Source organism: Nannizzia gypsea, genomic scaffold (genome assembly GCF_000150975.2).
Source record: "Nannizzia gypsea CBS 118893 supercont1.9 genomic scaffold, whole genome shotgun sequence".
Lineage (NCBI taxonomy): Eukaryota > Fungi > Ascomycota > Eurotiomycetes > Onygenales > Arthrodermataceae > Nannizzia > Nannizzia gypsea.
In genome coordinates this window covers 405,694-421,051 of record NW_003345193.1, presented here as the reverse complement: position 1 = coordinate 421,051, position 15,358 = coordinate 405,694, and the positions used below count along the sequence as shown (strand labels likewise).

General features: G+C 48.3%; 5 protein-coding genes across 5 annotated transcripts; 1 reads left to right on the top strand and 4 right to left on the bottom strand.

The window, feature by feature from the left end:
• Positions 1-8,221: 8,221 nt before the first annotated feature.
• MGYG_08396 (hypothetical protein) lies at positions 8,222-8,605 on the bottom strand (the record flags this gene model as incomplete). Its single annotated transcript, XM_003169444.1, has 1 exon — positions 8,222-8,605. One exon carries the CDS (start codon positions 8,603-8,605, stop codon positions 8,222-8,224), a length of 384 nt encoding a protein of 127 aa, XP_003169492.1.
• A 1,164-nt stretch (positions 8,606-9,769) lies between these two features.
• On the bottom strand, positions 9,770-10,178 carry MGYG_08395 (hypothetical protein; the record flags this gene model as incomplete). The annotated part of the gene is made up of 2 exons (XM_003169443.1): positions 9,770-10,013; positions 10,168-10,178. 2 exons carry the CDS (start codon positions 10,176-10,178, stop codon positions 9,770-9,772), a joined length of 255 nt encoding a protein of 84 aa, XP_003169491.1.
• A 704-nt stretch (positions 10,179-10,882) lies between these two features.
• On the bottom strand, positions 10,883-12,582 carry MGYG_08394 (aldehyde dehydrogenase; the record flags this gene model as incomplete). Its single annotated transcript, XM_003169442.1, has 3 exons — positions 10,883-12,063; positions 12,179-12,378; positions 12,455-12,582. 3 exons carry the CDS (start codon positions 12,580-12,582, stop codon positions 10,883-10,885), a joined length of 1,509 nt encoding a protein of 502 aa, XP_003169490.1.
• A 482-nt stretch (positions 12,583-13,064) lies between these two features.
• MGYG_08393 (DUF858 domain-containing protein) lies at positions 13,065-13,850 on the top strand (the record flags this gene model as incomplete). The annotated part of the gene is made up of 1 exon (XM_003169441.1): positions 13,065-13,850. One exon carries the CDS (start codon positions 13,065-13,067, stop codon positions 13,848-13,850), a length of 786 nt encoding a protein of 261 aa, XP_003169489.1.
• A 243-nt stretch (positions 13,851-14,093) lies between these two features.
• Positions 14,094-15,273, bottom strand: MGYG_08392 (hypothetical protein; the record flags this gene model as incomplete). The annotated part of the gene is made up of 4 exons (XM_003169440.1): positions 14,094-14,359; positions 14,427-14,543; positions 14,695-14,973; positions 15,069-15,273. 4 exons carry the CDS (start codon positions 15,271-15,273, stop codon positions 14,094-14,096), a joined length of 867 nt encoding a protein of 288 aa, XP_003169488.1.
• Between the last annotated feature and the right edge of the window lie 85 nt (positions 15,274-15,358).

The window sequence follows — 15,358 nt, the reverse complement described above, 5'->3', positions numbered from 1 at the left end:
AATAAAAGAAACCTACCAAACAAGTCACAGGCTCTGTCGCTCCGCCAGCTTGGTTAAGGGATGAAAATGGTGGCCCGCCAGTGGAGCGCAAGGCAAGCCTCTGCGAGGCGACTATTGGACCGTTCGACCCTTGACATGCTGGAGACTCGTTGTGCTTGAGTCAAATCCAAAACCGGGGGGGCACCATTTTGCGTTGCACAGGTGATGCTTTTTTATTTCGGCATGCTGGGCAGCAACCAGCCTGGCGCTGTGATGCTTGCTTGGTCGTATCTTCAAGGTTACTAGCTGTTTTCTTTCAGGCGCTGGTCGTCCGAGTGGGTCTTGCGAGCCCCAGTGGAGAGAGTTCCCGAGGCGAAAGGCTAACGGCTGAGGATTCAATTTTGCTTCGTAACTGGAACCCAGAGAGCGGCCAGAAGCTAGAAGATCAGGGAGATGAAAAGGCTGGACACGCGGGCAAGAGCGATGGCATCCCGCACAGCGCAGAGTGCCATGGGGGCACTCACGGAGGTTAGGCTGCGCAGCAACCTCAAACTCGAAAGTTTCGTGTCGAACAATTGCCAGGGGAGATACGGAGAATCTCAGATACCATTGGTGGCTGTTGCTATTGCCATGGCCCGTTAGGAGCCTGCTCTGTTGTCCTTGTTCAAAGCCACTTAAAACGAACCTGTACCATCAGCATCAGAGCTGCAAAGTGGAAACGGTTGGGCGTACAAATACTAGTGGGAGTTAGTTTTCCCTGGCTTGGGTTACAAGAATTTCGATACTTCGTGGAGGAAGGGAAGGTATCAAGATTCTGTGCTTTGTTCTGCAAATCACTATGCTGAAAGCCTCTGCTGGACAAGCAACGAGGTATAAGAGCATGGAAATCCCGGTATAGAACTCAAGCTGCCACGGAGCACCCTCTCTCCACCCTGTTCAAGGAAGGCAGATTTTGTTGAGATTGGGCAGGCTGAATATATGCTGATCGTGACGGGCTGCCATGAGATTTCGATGCTGGCAACATCCCTGCTGAACGTGGAGAATAGCTCAGCAAGAAAGGAGCTTGAAAGCTCGGGTAAATGGCTCAAAACTGACGAAATTACCACATCAAAACCTCAAGATGGGTAGTAACGAAAAGCAAAACACGCACTCATATGAGCCCCAGCCTAGCTTGCTATTTTCTGTCACCCCGGAGCTCCGCTTGGCTTTTGTACGAATAAACGTGCTTTTCCAAAAGTGAGAATCGTTGTACACGTACCTCGGATGCCAGTACCCCTGTCCTAGCTCCGTACGCAACCTGAAATTACCAATCATCTCAGCCATACAAATCTGTTTGATTTGGGGTGTTTTGTTACGGAGAAAATCTGGATATAACTTTCGCTCGATCCATACGGAGTACTCACACGTAATTTACGGGCGGTACCATTGCAAGCCTGAACCACCGAGATCCACGTAATCGAATTGGTTTGGGTGAAACATGACAACATAGAATACATCTAGCCACCTTCTAGAATTACTGTCAGCGGCGCTCATCTGTGAGATATGCATAGTTCTCAGAATTATATGCACGGAGTACTCCGTACGCACAGTGTACCATGGGCTCAGGCCTGTATCTTCCTCAAGACACACATGGATAAAATGCCCCATACGGGTAAGGTAAGGCACATAGAATATGTAGCAGAAGCCGGCACTTTTCAGTTTCACTTGTTAGCTTTGATCCTATTCCTTCATTGTTTGCGGGGGATTACATACTCCTGGAGATGATCTTGCACGGGGATCTTCATTTACTAGAGACGGCTCTCCCAACCCTCAATAATGCAAGATTCACACTATCCATTGTGGTCAATATAACCATGCTCACCAGCCTTATTTTTTAGGGCCGAAAGGTTTTGTTTTGTTTATACAAAAAGAAAAAAGGTCCGATCAGGATTTTGAGTGGAGGGGATCGATTCCAGAAAGGAGCCAATGTTCTGACCATCCTCCAGGGTTCTAGGGGCTTTCAAATGGAATTTTCTCTTGACAGGAGCGGACTACTGCTCCATGCTCTTCGGCACGCGCTCCCGCTGGAGTGAATGGCGATGGGCCCCATTAAGCTAATGTCAACAAGCAACGGACCAGGCATATCCGCTTGTTGATTGATGCTGGGTGCGCGGTGATAGGCGGTCTACGCTAACTGGAGTAGAGCATCTCAGCACAGTTCGGCTGTTGGCAATACCAGTCTACGCCTGTGATCGTCAAACAAATCCTCCACCTTCAGCTTTCAAATTCCTATGGCCTAGGATCTTTCTTTTGTAACCCTGGTAGGGTCTGGAGTCCGCAAATTAGTTACCATTCATGGACCAAATCGTTAAGATCATGCAAGATCGAGATCGCTGGATATCATTTTATTCCCTGGCTCGTGGCAAGTGAGATGATAAGGGCTTCCATGATATATCTTGCCTATTGCTCATTTCTGATTTGACTCAAGCAGCCACAAGCATCCTTCTTTGTCAACGCGCCTGGTGAAAAGATACCATTTCACTACCATTTCGCGAATAACACGGGGCGGAACATGGGGCGGGCCCGGCACCAACTCCGTTTCTCTATTATTAGTTTTGAATACCTGGGTATATGTGTAAGTGTGCAAAGTATCTTCCGGAAACGACTGAGCTCATACTAGCCTGAATCCATGGCCTTTCTCGTGTTTTGGCCTTGTCTTTCTTTTTTCTTCTCTGGCTGTTTCTTTCTTTTTCCCGTGTTTTCCTTTTTCCTTCATTGAAGTCATCCTGGCATTATCGTGGGGTTCTCAGCTGTCTCGAACAACTGTTCATCTCGGCTTTCCTTCTTTCTCATGACAGTTTGATGCTTGTGTCTCCCTGTCGGCGGCGGCGTTGATGTTGACGGCGGATGAGTGTTCTTCACTTCGTTGACGTTGAAGTAGGCCTTCTGCACGGACCACTGACTCCCTTTTCGGATAAAGGGACCTCCATCGTTGAAAAACACGTACTCCGTAGAAAACGCTGAAATACACAAGAAATACGCAGGGGAAAAAGGACAGAAGAAAACCTAGAAGAAGAAAACATTGCGATATGAGAGTCAACTTGATAGTTCCTAAACCCCCTCGCCTCCCGTATATGTACTCCAGATCGTGCAAAAAAGCAATGTGGAATGCAAGTCAGGGTGTCTTTCTCTTCAATGTCATGCAGCTGCCCTGCGACTCCGGCCAAGCGATAAACGAGAGAGAGGTTGGGATCAAGGCCTCGAAAGCAGCGCGGACAAGGGATGCAACAACGTTAAAGCCAAACAGCGGTCCTGTCTCTCCCACGTTCTGTCATCATGCATCTGTTGAGCTTGACATAGGGTGGTGTGAATATACGCGAAGACTGAGTCCGATATAATGACTGGGATCAGACGGGGCAAAGTATACAGAAAAGAATAAAAAAGGAACCATCCCACGGAAAGTGAAAATGGACTTGTTGTTTCGGTTTTCTTTTTCCTTTCTTTTCTTTCTTTTTACGACTTCGGCTTCAAGCACCAAAGCGTTATTTGTTTATTTTTATTTTTTTTATTGATTTAATTCAAGGTGGTTTGCGGAGTTACTATGGGCGCGTGGTGGAATGAGCAGCACAAGAAAGAATACCAGCCAGTTCTGTACGTTGATCAGAACATTCGATTCTTAGCTGGGCTGATAACTAACTAGCGGATGTTCAGCTTGCTCCGCTGTCTGCATGGCTGCTCTCTGAACAATACGAAATCAACGCCTTTGCCAGTCGTTCACGTCTTTCCGTCCGTCTCACTCAACGACGGTGTGCCCGAGCTGCCTATAGAATGGTATCTCCTTGTTCGTGGCGTAGCGGAACCCAAATCCCGAAACTTGGCAAGAGTGATCAGCTTATAAGGACCAATTCGCAGAAGAAAGTGCAACGGTCCTATCAAATAATAATTAGAACGCCTGCATAATCCTTTTCAATTTTCAAATAATGGTGGAGGCATCTTCCATGAACTACCGTGATTGGATGCGGTTAGAGACTCCCGGTCTACCTGGATCAACGATAGACCTAATTCCGCGATCATGTGCTTCCTTTCGCTCGACACCGCAACCCTGGTACATGGACTCAACGGCGCCGTACTAGTCTTCTGGCTTGATCCACAGCCTGTCGTGAGAAGGGAGGGACAAGCACGAGCTTGGCTCGTACTCTGTATGGCTTCGGTACGGAGTAGGTACGGAATATCCTTCAGAGAGAATTGAGAAATGATAAATTGTTATGGATTCCTCTGGCGATCATCCGAAAGAGCAGTGAGCCAAAATCCTGACTCTGAAATCCCCACCGACCCCATTCCACCAGCCCAGCTTGCCGAAAGTCTGCCAAAATATGACTCCAGAGCTCTACGGACCGCTTTTTATTTCTCCCGCTCCAGCATCCGCCTTCCGGATAATTACGAGAATTAGCGTGGGGAGACTTCGAGGGAAATATAAAGCAATCTCTATATACTCCATACATACGGAGCATGCAACTATATCATTAGGTAACATCAAATAATGAATAATGCGTGATATAACCAAGGATCGAGATTATTCTCGGCGGGATACTCTCATTACCCAACCATGAGCCTTTGAAGGTTGGCAATCCTAAGAAAACAGAAAAAGAAATCTTCTCGGGTTGTCCTCATCAAATCCTCATCCCTTTCCAGCTCACCCATCAGAAGTCGACATCCTTTTTGCTCCCCGTATCCTTACTTAGCAGAAGCTAACCAACGGTTGATCAATGCGATACGAGTTCACCAAACCATTTCAGGAATCTGTACCCTCACCTCACCGCCTACAAGGGGGGCTGGCTGGCTCATTCTTGAGGGGAGGTTGGCAAGACAGACAGGGACATGGAATAATACATAAGCTTCCCATAACTACACATACATATACACCAGCAGCAAGGAAAATCTCCGGTTCATCCTTTTGTCCAAAAGAGAAAGAAATCGGCAGATGCCCGGGAGTAGAACCGATAACTATGAAGGGCAGAGCACAGGGGGCAGTGTCAAACTTCTAAATCGCCCGTGATACTATCCCGCGCTGAGGCCGGAGTGTACGGAGTACATCCCCTTCCACGTTCCGCAGTTGGCATGGTATCGAAGGGTAGGGGTCTTGCACATACATGATGCAAGACGCACATAATGCATATGCACGATGCAAAATATACTCATGTCTAGGATAGAGATCTCAATATAAGCATCGAGTTCACAGGCTCCGACATGCATCACGGATTTGAGAGGACGTTATTCAGTATGGAGGAGCTCCATTTCTCGGTTTGATACAAATTTCCATAGCTAACCTGGGTGGAGGAAAATAAACTTCATCCTCACTATAACTGCTCCAACCACAGTCAGTTTCACAAACCTTCCCCCCGTTTATTTTTTCTATTTTCTTTTATTTTCATATTTATCTTCTTTTCCTTTTTACTTTAACTACTTTCTTTTTTTCCCCTTAGACCCCGACCCATGACACAAAAGATGTCACCAAATAATACGGAATAAATTACGCGGGCTCCAGGAACGTCAGGGCTACAGAGTAGTCCCCGAGCAACTATCGATTTTCCTCTGTCGATTGGGGCCCATAAACATGGCCAGAACAAACCATCATCATCAGCTGGTTAAGATCTACAGGGCCGCCGCCTCACGCAGCGAAGAAGAAAGGGCTCACTCCACTCCCATGGTGACGCTGCATGCCCAACACTCAAAACCACTACTCATTTGGTTACACACACCCCTCGCAATGCAAACTGACAAGTTTCTCGATGCAAAAGCGATCCTTCACCTCGGGAGCCAATGAAGCTGCCCGCCGCTTCTTGACGTTCATGCAATAATGCGCACCTGGCGTCGCCACTCTCACCGTCAATTCAGTCTTTGGTTGTATTTATATATCCTACTCCATATATTTATACGGGATTAATACTCACACGTGATGGTTAAGAGGAAGAGCTTCGGCTAAATTGGACCAATTCAGAGGTGAATTTGAGACCTTGCAATATTGGGAGTTCTTTAAAGGAAATTCTCAGGTAATGTACGGTCTTAAAATATATATATTAAAAAGAAAAGCTTGCAGGTTTTGCCTGTTTTCTTCCCCTAAACTATGCAACGACCCTTGTCAATCACAAATTCAAGTCCTTCAAGAGCTGACAGACTTTCAACCCTGCCAAACTACTTCCGCGGAGGGGCTCATGGGACGAACAGAGCATAATGGAGCATCTTGGGGGTGGCTCTCTTGCCTATCTCACCACGTACTTACATATGGAGTACTCCGTACAAAAGCTAGATACTAGCACTGACCGATATTTCATTGTCAGTACGGTGTTGCACGCCCTCTCGCCGAACACAGGCCCAACTCCAGACCCGGTAAAAATATTCCATTTAAACGAACACATGGAGCTTTAGTTAGTTGATTAGCTGACGCGCCACTGTGGCTGATAAGATATCTCCTTGAACAACTTACAGAGTACTCCGTACATCTGATGCAATGCCCCCCGTTCTCGGTCAACCTTGGGAACCCTCTGCAAGTCAATATCAATAGCGAAGTTAGCTTATATACAGAGTAAGGGTTTTGTACCTCATGCTATGTTTCCTTGCGTGTGAAGATCCGCCATCTAGATTAGCAATCTCTGCATCAGATGGAAAACTAATCCATTCACCAACGAGTTGCTCCGTACGGAGTAGCACCTCAGCTCGATCATACAGTTAGCGCCCACCGTCTGGGTCGTTTCCCTTCTATCCATCATAGTTGATCCTCTACATGAGTTAGTTAGCTCAAGTCATCGTCAATGTACGATGACGGTAAGAGCTTGTATCGAAAGAGCGTGGATATAAGCATCATTGGAGGAAGTACAGCCGTCAATCGCTGCCTGTTCCAGGAAGCTGCTAGGGGTTTTCCGTTTTCCGTGGAGGGGGAACCTTTGGCAATGTTTCAGGACCTTGAGGTCTGCTCGCCATGCATATTTCAAACCAGTTAGTTCTGAAAGTCTCTCCTCGATTCCTGGTACTGAACTTGACTTGGCGCTCACGCCGTCTCCTTTATTTTTAACATTTTTGCCAAAGAGTTTCCATTTCTAGCATTTCTCGAGGCGATGTCTCTGCCATTTGAGCTCGTTACTCCGTCTGTCCATCTCCGGGGGCATGAAAAACAAAACCTTGCAAAACTCGAGACATTTTCTCGTCCCGCCTCGAGAAACGCTTTCGAGTCGAGTCGGAAGGTGATTGGAAGATCTCGAAATTGATAGCTCTGATAATTGTGAAATCCCGAAATGACCAGCCTCGTTTGATCAGGGCTTACTCCGTATACGAAGATGATCACAGTCCAGATCATGCGACTTTGACGGAGGACCTGGAATTACAGGTCTCCATTACCACTCCATCCAATGTCTGTTCACACCACTCCCGTCTCCACGCCGCACAGCCGAAGTTTGGGAGACGGGAAGGAACGTTGTTTCGTTCCCTGGTCCCTGGCGCCGGGCCACCTTATTTAACTTAGCCTAACTCAATATCTCCAGCTCGCCCCCTGGACCAGGTACACAGCCCTACTTTGCTCTCCCCTTTTTCACTCCTCGGCCAGAGTGAGCAAGTAATGTAACCATTGGCCAGAGCCTTGTTTGCTTGACCTGCCCGACAGAGGGAGCAGCATGGCAATGATGGGAACTATTTGTCTCCCCAACCCACCTCGAACGCCATCGAGACGGTAGCTTTTCCTTTTCGGTAGACATCCCCGGCTGGCGTTACCCCCTTATGTCTCCTCCCCGAAGGCTCAACTTACACAATCACTAATCGTCGCCGTCGTTGCTATCATGAAATAGAAGGCCTTATGCTTGTGTTCCCGTACTCCGTAGACCGTTGTTTATGATACTCAATATTGCATCTCGATTTCCTCCTCCAACTCTCGTCACCCAACAGTAGGCCTCAGCTGCTGATATACCCACCCCCTTTCATTGAGTATTACTTCGAGCATGCCATGTCTCGGTGGCCCGTCTTTTGTGGTTAACTGATGCTATTCGTCCAAAGTTGCTCAGAGTGGAACAATTGATACAGAGATGAGCAAACGCTACCTTGTCTCCAGAATAACCAATACCGTCTCACTTTCCTGCGACAGATCTCTCTTCTTGGGTCGGTGCAACAATCTAGCGCACTGATTACTATACTCGCCTGACACAGGCAATCCATTGCGCTTATTCCGACTCGTGGGAAACATATTATATCTGAACTTGTGCAACGCACATCGTATCCATTACTTTACCTCTGCTTCCTTTTTTCCAACTTGGAGGCTGTGACTTGGTTTTCCCCGTCTATAATAAGGCACATAATGTTGGTTCTCGTGGACAAACCCAGGGTGTTCCTTGTTGATGCCACGCGGACAGGGCATGGCGCCGCAAGTCAGTTGGGGGCAGAGGATACGCCTCTTCATGCCATGTTGGCGTTTGCTTGAATGGTTGGCGTGGTTCGCCCTTCTCCCGAAGGAGATAATGCAGGTTGATATAACTTCTGCCGTGGGTCGGTCTTTCGCTGAGAGGTTTTCTGTGCTCAGCCCAACTGGCTTCGCAATATGGAAGAGTCGAACCAATCGAATAGTCCGCCAATGCAACTTGAACGGCTCGAGACGCAATCCAACCATTTAAAGGATCGCTTCTGCCTGCAAGGTGCGAGTGATGACCGCCAGTTTATGCATAAGATGCCGTGCAGCTCCAGGGTCGAGATGCATTAGCTGCATTTAGTGAAGCTGATCCTTGCCAGCTAGTAAATTTCTCCTCACAGCACACACAGGACGAGAGTGAAAAAACGGGGTAATGATTTTTCCATTACAGATGCACCTTTTTTTCATTATCACACGTGTGTATGTATGGAGTTTGCCATGTTGAAACATACCGCCAGGGACGGAGTATGCTGTACACCGTACATCCTCCAGGATGAAAAAAAGGCCCAAAAGCCAACGATCAACGGCTGTGCAACAGAGGACAGATATAGTGGTGGCGACAGCTGTCCGCCACGAATAGGTTTCGTTCCCTAGCCCCTTGCGTCCTGTGGTTCTTTTTTCCTTGTCCACGATAACCAACCGACTGTTGACCATTCGAGTTTCTCAAAGCCGATTATTCCCTCCTCCCTTGCTGCAAAGGATGTATGTCAAACCAGAACACAGAACAAGCAATGGAACCGTTACACGATGCGAGAACTTGATGGTGGTGTCTCAAGCGACCCAGAAATCCGCCTGCACAGTTTCTATATTTACTCCGTACTCTTTTTGAGAGTCTGGTGACGAGAGATAAGGCGAGCAGTTCTTGGGGTTTGGGTGCTTGAAAACGTCACACATTGTCCAGCATCGTTTACTTGGGTACTCAGTACCAGCCTCTCAAAGCTCCATTCATCCATATATGCGCCTTCGCCAACTCTTGGTACCTGTGGAGATAACTACCGAGGAGCTCGGGCTTTAGCATCTGGTAAACCACCGGTTTAGTTCCGGAAAGCGACCTAGAATGTGTTCTTGGTGGCAAGATATAGTAACGCTGGTCAGTACTTTGTACAAGCCAGAATCTTAAAAAAGAAACTGTGCTGCATCTGATCTCACAGCTGTGACTAGTATGTACTAGTACCGTGCATCGTACCAGCAATGGCAGGTAACTACCCAGGTGCTTCCAACAATTCCAAAAACACTTCCGAAGTACTATGGCTATGGCCATCCTGTAAAGGGTATAGAAGAGCTTCGCTTCAGGAAGAGCGGACATAACTCTTCCATTCTCGCGTTGCCTCTCGTTGGTTGGATATCCCTTTCTACTCTGCGCCACTAACTTTTGGAAACGGGAATAGCTAGAAGCTTTCCCAGCACCACGAAGCGGCGACAGTGGATGATAGCGATAGCCGAGCCGACGGGCACAACCCCGTCTAAAATCTCCTCAAGTTGGAAGGAGGTTTCTTTTTCTTTTTCCTTTGATTTTGCGCCTTGCACGCCTGGTGTCTGATGACCATCTTGCTCTATTTTCGTGGTGTTTCCTGGCCATGGTTGTGGTTCTACCCATTCTTCCAGGCTTCTGGAAGGTATCTTGTTCGAGGACACTTTTCACATACTTCGTTTAGCTTCGTTTGCCTAGACGATCAGCTGTGAGGGCTGTATGGAAACCATGGTACGCAAAAAAAAGAACCTATTGATCCGTTAGTCTCATGGACAGGGACATTCCGACTTACGTGTCCTGCATGTTGGTAGACATACTACGGTACCCCTGGAAGATTGCCGGAAGCCGGCGGACTAACGAGCTGCCAATCTCTGGTTGTATAGTTAGAGGTAACTATACCTCCATACTGGCGTTTGTTTCTATGATCGTTTCTTTTTTGTGTTTGCGTTTCCATTTCCATTGATAAAGAATCAATAACTTGTCTTTGCATTGGGGGGCAAGCATGGCGAAGCTGCATGGCATTGTTTGATACCCACCGTAGCCGCATGCATTTGTGGTGGTGCTTTTTTCCCATCTAATAATACTTCGTGCATGCATACGAACCGGATAGAACGGTTTCTTTTCTAGCTTGCATTTTTCACCAGCCAACTAACTGCAACGAGGCAGTGCATGGGAAATAGGCGGTAGGCAGTACGGAGTTATTTTAAAAGTTCATGTATTGACAATTTCATCCGCTGTACAACCACTAGAGCTATTTAGAAGAATCTCCGAGATCGATTTGGGCTTTGTCGAATCCTACCTACCCCCCACAGTCTCGGCAAGAGAACGAAAAGCCCAGGACACGGAGTAGAATGAGACTAATGCCGAAAGCGAGTTAGTTTTAGTTAACTGGTTGGTTGATTCATTTTTGGATTGGCCTTGTTGCCGTCCGATTCAAGACGAAAAAAAAAAAAATCGTGGGTGGCTCGTCTTTCACCGATTCTTCGCCCAGAAGTTATTCTGCGGTCTCACAGTCTCGTCCCCATGTTAAGATGGACGGCTTTGACCTGGGAATAAGCCTCGAGACCAGCTTCCCCGAGTTCTCTCCCGACACCTGATTGCTTGACACCGCCGAATGGTACACGGAAGTCGCTGTCATTGCTGCTGTTGATCCAGACCATGCCAGCCTCGATACCACTGGCTACCCTATGACCGCGCTCGATATTTTGAGTGAAGACAGCGGCACCCAAGCCATAGGTGGTATCATTTGCCTTAGTCAGAGCTTCCTCCTCCGTCTTGAAGCTGGTGACCACGGCAAAGGGGCCAAAGACTTCTTCACGGTAAATCGTCATGTTGTCCGTCACATTGGTGAACACTGTCGGTTCAATAAAGTAACCCTTGCCGTTGCCAACTTTCTGGTGTGGCACTCCTCCAGTAGCAAGTGTTGCACCTTCGGATTTGCCGGCCTCAATATATGAAAGCACACGGTCGTACTGGGCCTTGGTCACCTGGGGCCCCTGGAATGTGTCCTCTGCAAATGGATCGCCAATTTTGCTGGTCGATGCAATGACCTCTTTGAATTTTGTTACAAACTGATCATAAATACCCTCGTGGACGAGGAGACGAGACGTGGCAGTGCAGACCTGACCCATGTTATACATGATGCCAGTATGAGCCCACTTTGCAGCCTGATCGATGTCTGCATCATCGAAAACAATTAGTGGCGACTTGCCACCAGTTTCAAGGGTGATGTTCTTCAGGTTAGCAGCAGCCATTTTCATTATGGCACGACCGGTTGCAGTAGAGCCAGTGAACGCAATTTTGTCAATACCGGTGTGGGATGCGATGGCAGCCCCAGCCTCTTTACCGTATCCATTGAGGACGTTGACAACGCCAGGGGGGAATCCTGCTTCCTTCACTAATCCTGCGAGGTATAATACACTCAGAGGAGTCTGTTCTGCAGCTTTGAGAATAACTGTATTTCCACATGCCAAAGCCGGCCCCAGTTTCCAAGCAGCCATTGCAAGAGGGAAGTTCCACGGAATAATTTGGCCTACGACACCGATGGGCTGGCGTAACGTGTAGGCAAACTTGTTGGCAGTAGTGCTGATAGTCCTACCTTCTATCTTGTCTGCAAATCCGCCATAATATCTCAAGACAGATGCAACTTCAGTTACATCGTCATTCAAGGAGACCAAATACGGCTTTCCTGGGATTGTGAACATGTGAGATACAGGTCTACTTCGCTTTAAGGGAGCCCTGCCTGAGTCGACGGGTGGGACAAGGCTCTGAGGAAATAAAAACGGTAGGAGAACAGCACATACCGTTATCCCATGTTTCAATAGTGGCCAAAGTCTCTGCATGTTGCTCGACGAGCTCAGACAGCTTAACCATCATCCGTCCTCTGTCGGAGCCGGACAAATCCTTCCATGAGGGATGCTTTAAGGCTGCTCGGGCTGCGTTGACGGCGATGTCTACATCCTCCGTGCCGGCAGCATGCACTGTGGCAATATCCGTCTCATCACTGCCCATTGGAGATCAGCATTTCCCAGTGACTCTCGCTGTTAGTTGTTCTCAAGGGGTGTAAACATGGTGCATACGTGGGGTTGACTGTTACAATTGTCTGTCCTGACTTGGCAGGAACAAACTCATTGTTAATGAAGAGTCCCAATGGCTGACTGTACTTCCGGCCATTGGGCGCCGTGAGCTCTGCAGATAATCCGGACATACTGCAAGGCACTGAACTAGAGAGGAGTCTGCTGCTGGTTTGTCTCTGGCAAAGGGCGGGCTGGTATAGTTGATGGAGACGTGTATCTCGGTGAACTAGAGGAGGGGATCTAGACAAGCGGGCAAGACGAGAGCAGGAGCGTCCTAGCAGTGGCCTAACACCGAACATATACAGCGTATATAGCGTAGGCAATAGGCTGTGGCCGTCGAGGGCGTCGAGTTTGGTGTCGATATTGTTGTTGTTGATGTTCTTGTTGTTGTCGTCTTTTCCCGCCCTGTAGGTTGTTTCGATGTTTTATGGATTTGCCTTTTGCCCCTCCGGGAGTCGCAGCCGAGGTCCCGTAGTTAAATAGTTGGCCAACTAGCTACCTGGCACTGCCCAGGTGAGCGCGGGACCTTTATGCAGGGAAGAAGAGAGGAGAACGCGGCCTAAAAGAAAGAAGAACGACACTCGGCACCATCCCTGGGGATTGAGCCCGGACAATGGACTGCGGTGACCAGAAGAGGGTGGACGAGGACGGCGGTGGTGATGGCCAAATCCCGCCGGACAGGCTTGTTGACAATGCTGGTGCTGTGGAATACTGGGAGACGGTTGAACCAAACATCAAGGGCATGCTAGGAGGATACCCAGAGATCTCAAGGGTAGACTTGCTCTCCTCGCGGTCTTTTCTAGCCACCGTACGCCGCATGCTGCCATCGATACAGGGAGGCACTGCTGTGGCTGCTACGACTCGTTTGCCTCCTCTGCGTCTGGGTGTTGACTGCGGAGCGGGCATTGGCAGAGTCACTGAGGGACTGCTCAGCAAGGAGTGCGAGGTAGTGGACATAGTCGAGCCGGTAGAGGCCTTTGCCAAAGTGCTGATCGAAGGTAGACTGAAGGCAGAAGGGAGAGTTGGCGATGTTTACATCACGGGCCTGGAGAACTGGGTACCCGAGAAAAGATACGACCTGATATGGGTGCAGTGGTGCCTGCTCTATCTCACGGACGAACAAGTTTTGCAGTTCTTGACCCGGTGCAGAGATGCCCTGTCGCCGTCTGGGCCTGGCCTGGTGATTGTCAAGGAGAACCTGAATACCCAGCCATGCGACACATTCGATCCGCAGGATAAAAGCGTCACTCGGTCCGAAGGAAAGTACGAAGACCTTTTCCGGAGAGCAGGCTATTCCATCATTAGGACAGACGAACAGCGGGGCTATCCGCAGCACCTGAACCTGCTCCCCGTGAAGTTGTTTGCATTGACTTGCGAGACCAAGACGACCTCTACCTAAAACCAACAAGTTACTCATACGCAGATGAGCGGCCGCAACTATAACTATATAGTACCTCGCCGAGAGGGACAAGTGGTGCTGCTAGTGCATTTACAGTTTGTACGCATCTTTATTCGAATGCCACAGCATGTCAAGAAGCCTTGAAACAAGTATACCAGATTATGAACAGGTTTTTTATGGCTGTGGAAGAAAACGACCTTAAAAAAAGAAAGATAGAAAATAAAAAGAAAAAAGGACCATTATCTATTCTCTCACGAGCTCTTCTTCCTCCGCCAAACTCATAAGGAATTCCCATTGTTCTGCTGTAACGGGAGACACACTCAAGCGAGATTGTCTGACCATTTGGAGATTCTCCAGCGCACCACCAGGCTTTGCGTGGGACTTAATATCGGCGAGGGTGACCAGGTTTTTGAACTTGCTTCGAAATTGAACATGGACCCAATCCCATTTGGGGTTGTCGCGACTGGACTTCGGATCATAGTATGGGTGAGCAGGGTCAAATGCGGACTCTACATGATACGTTAGCCTAGTCCATGGAAATTTATCATGGGTATAGATGAAAATTATGTATAATACCGTCTACTGAGCTTTCTCGGACGATTTCCATGATTCCTGCAATCCCCGGAACCTTGCAGTTCGAGTGGTAGAAGAAGGCGAGGTCTCCTTTCTTCATTGCACGCATATGGTTTCTTGCTACAGTGACAAGGGTGTTAGGAAGCAGCCAAATTCTCCGGGCAAATCCCGAAGCAGAATAGTGATAACTTACCAGCTGGATTCCTGACTCCTAAAATCAAAACTTATTAAGCGGAGAACCAATTATTATAAGAGCAGGATCTGTGCTTACCATCCCATCCCTCCGGCTCAGTGGCAGCACGCAGATCATCAATTGAAAACCTGACGTCAACTCCTTTTTCAAGTCTTGTCTCCGGTTCTGCTTTCATGAGCCAGTATGATTTGCCATTTTTAGACTCTGCCTTTCCAGTACTCTTGGGCTTTGCATCAACGGTAGCTTTCTTTGTAGCTGGCGCTTCCGCCACGGTAGCTTCACCGTTTGGCTTTCTCCCAGGCCGACCCTTTCTCTCAAGAATGGACTTAGTGTCATCCTTTGAGCTTTTCGCGGTCTCTATAATCTCTGTTAGTACTGGTTTGTCGATATAATATACATATGTAAAATAAACACAGGTAAGGGGTCAATCCCATGGGTAATCGGACCGATACCAGCCTTCGTGGCCTCAATCCCGGGTTTTGCGTTCTTCGGCCGTTTTTTAGAATGGGCAATGGCATCTTCTGTTACGGTAGCCTTTACAGCCGTTGTCACGCGCTTTGGTCTGGATGATGCGGCTGTCTCTTCTACAGCACGAACGCTGCTATTACGGCGTTTTCGGGCGTTGCTGGGGACTTTCTGCTCGGTAGAATCAGGCATTGTGAGAGATGCAGGAGTAAAACAAGCGGAAGAGCCTAGACAACCAGCTAGAAATAACAGAATCTGAAGGCCTATAGAAGAACAG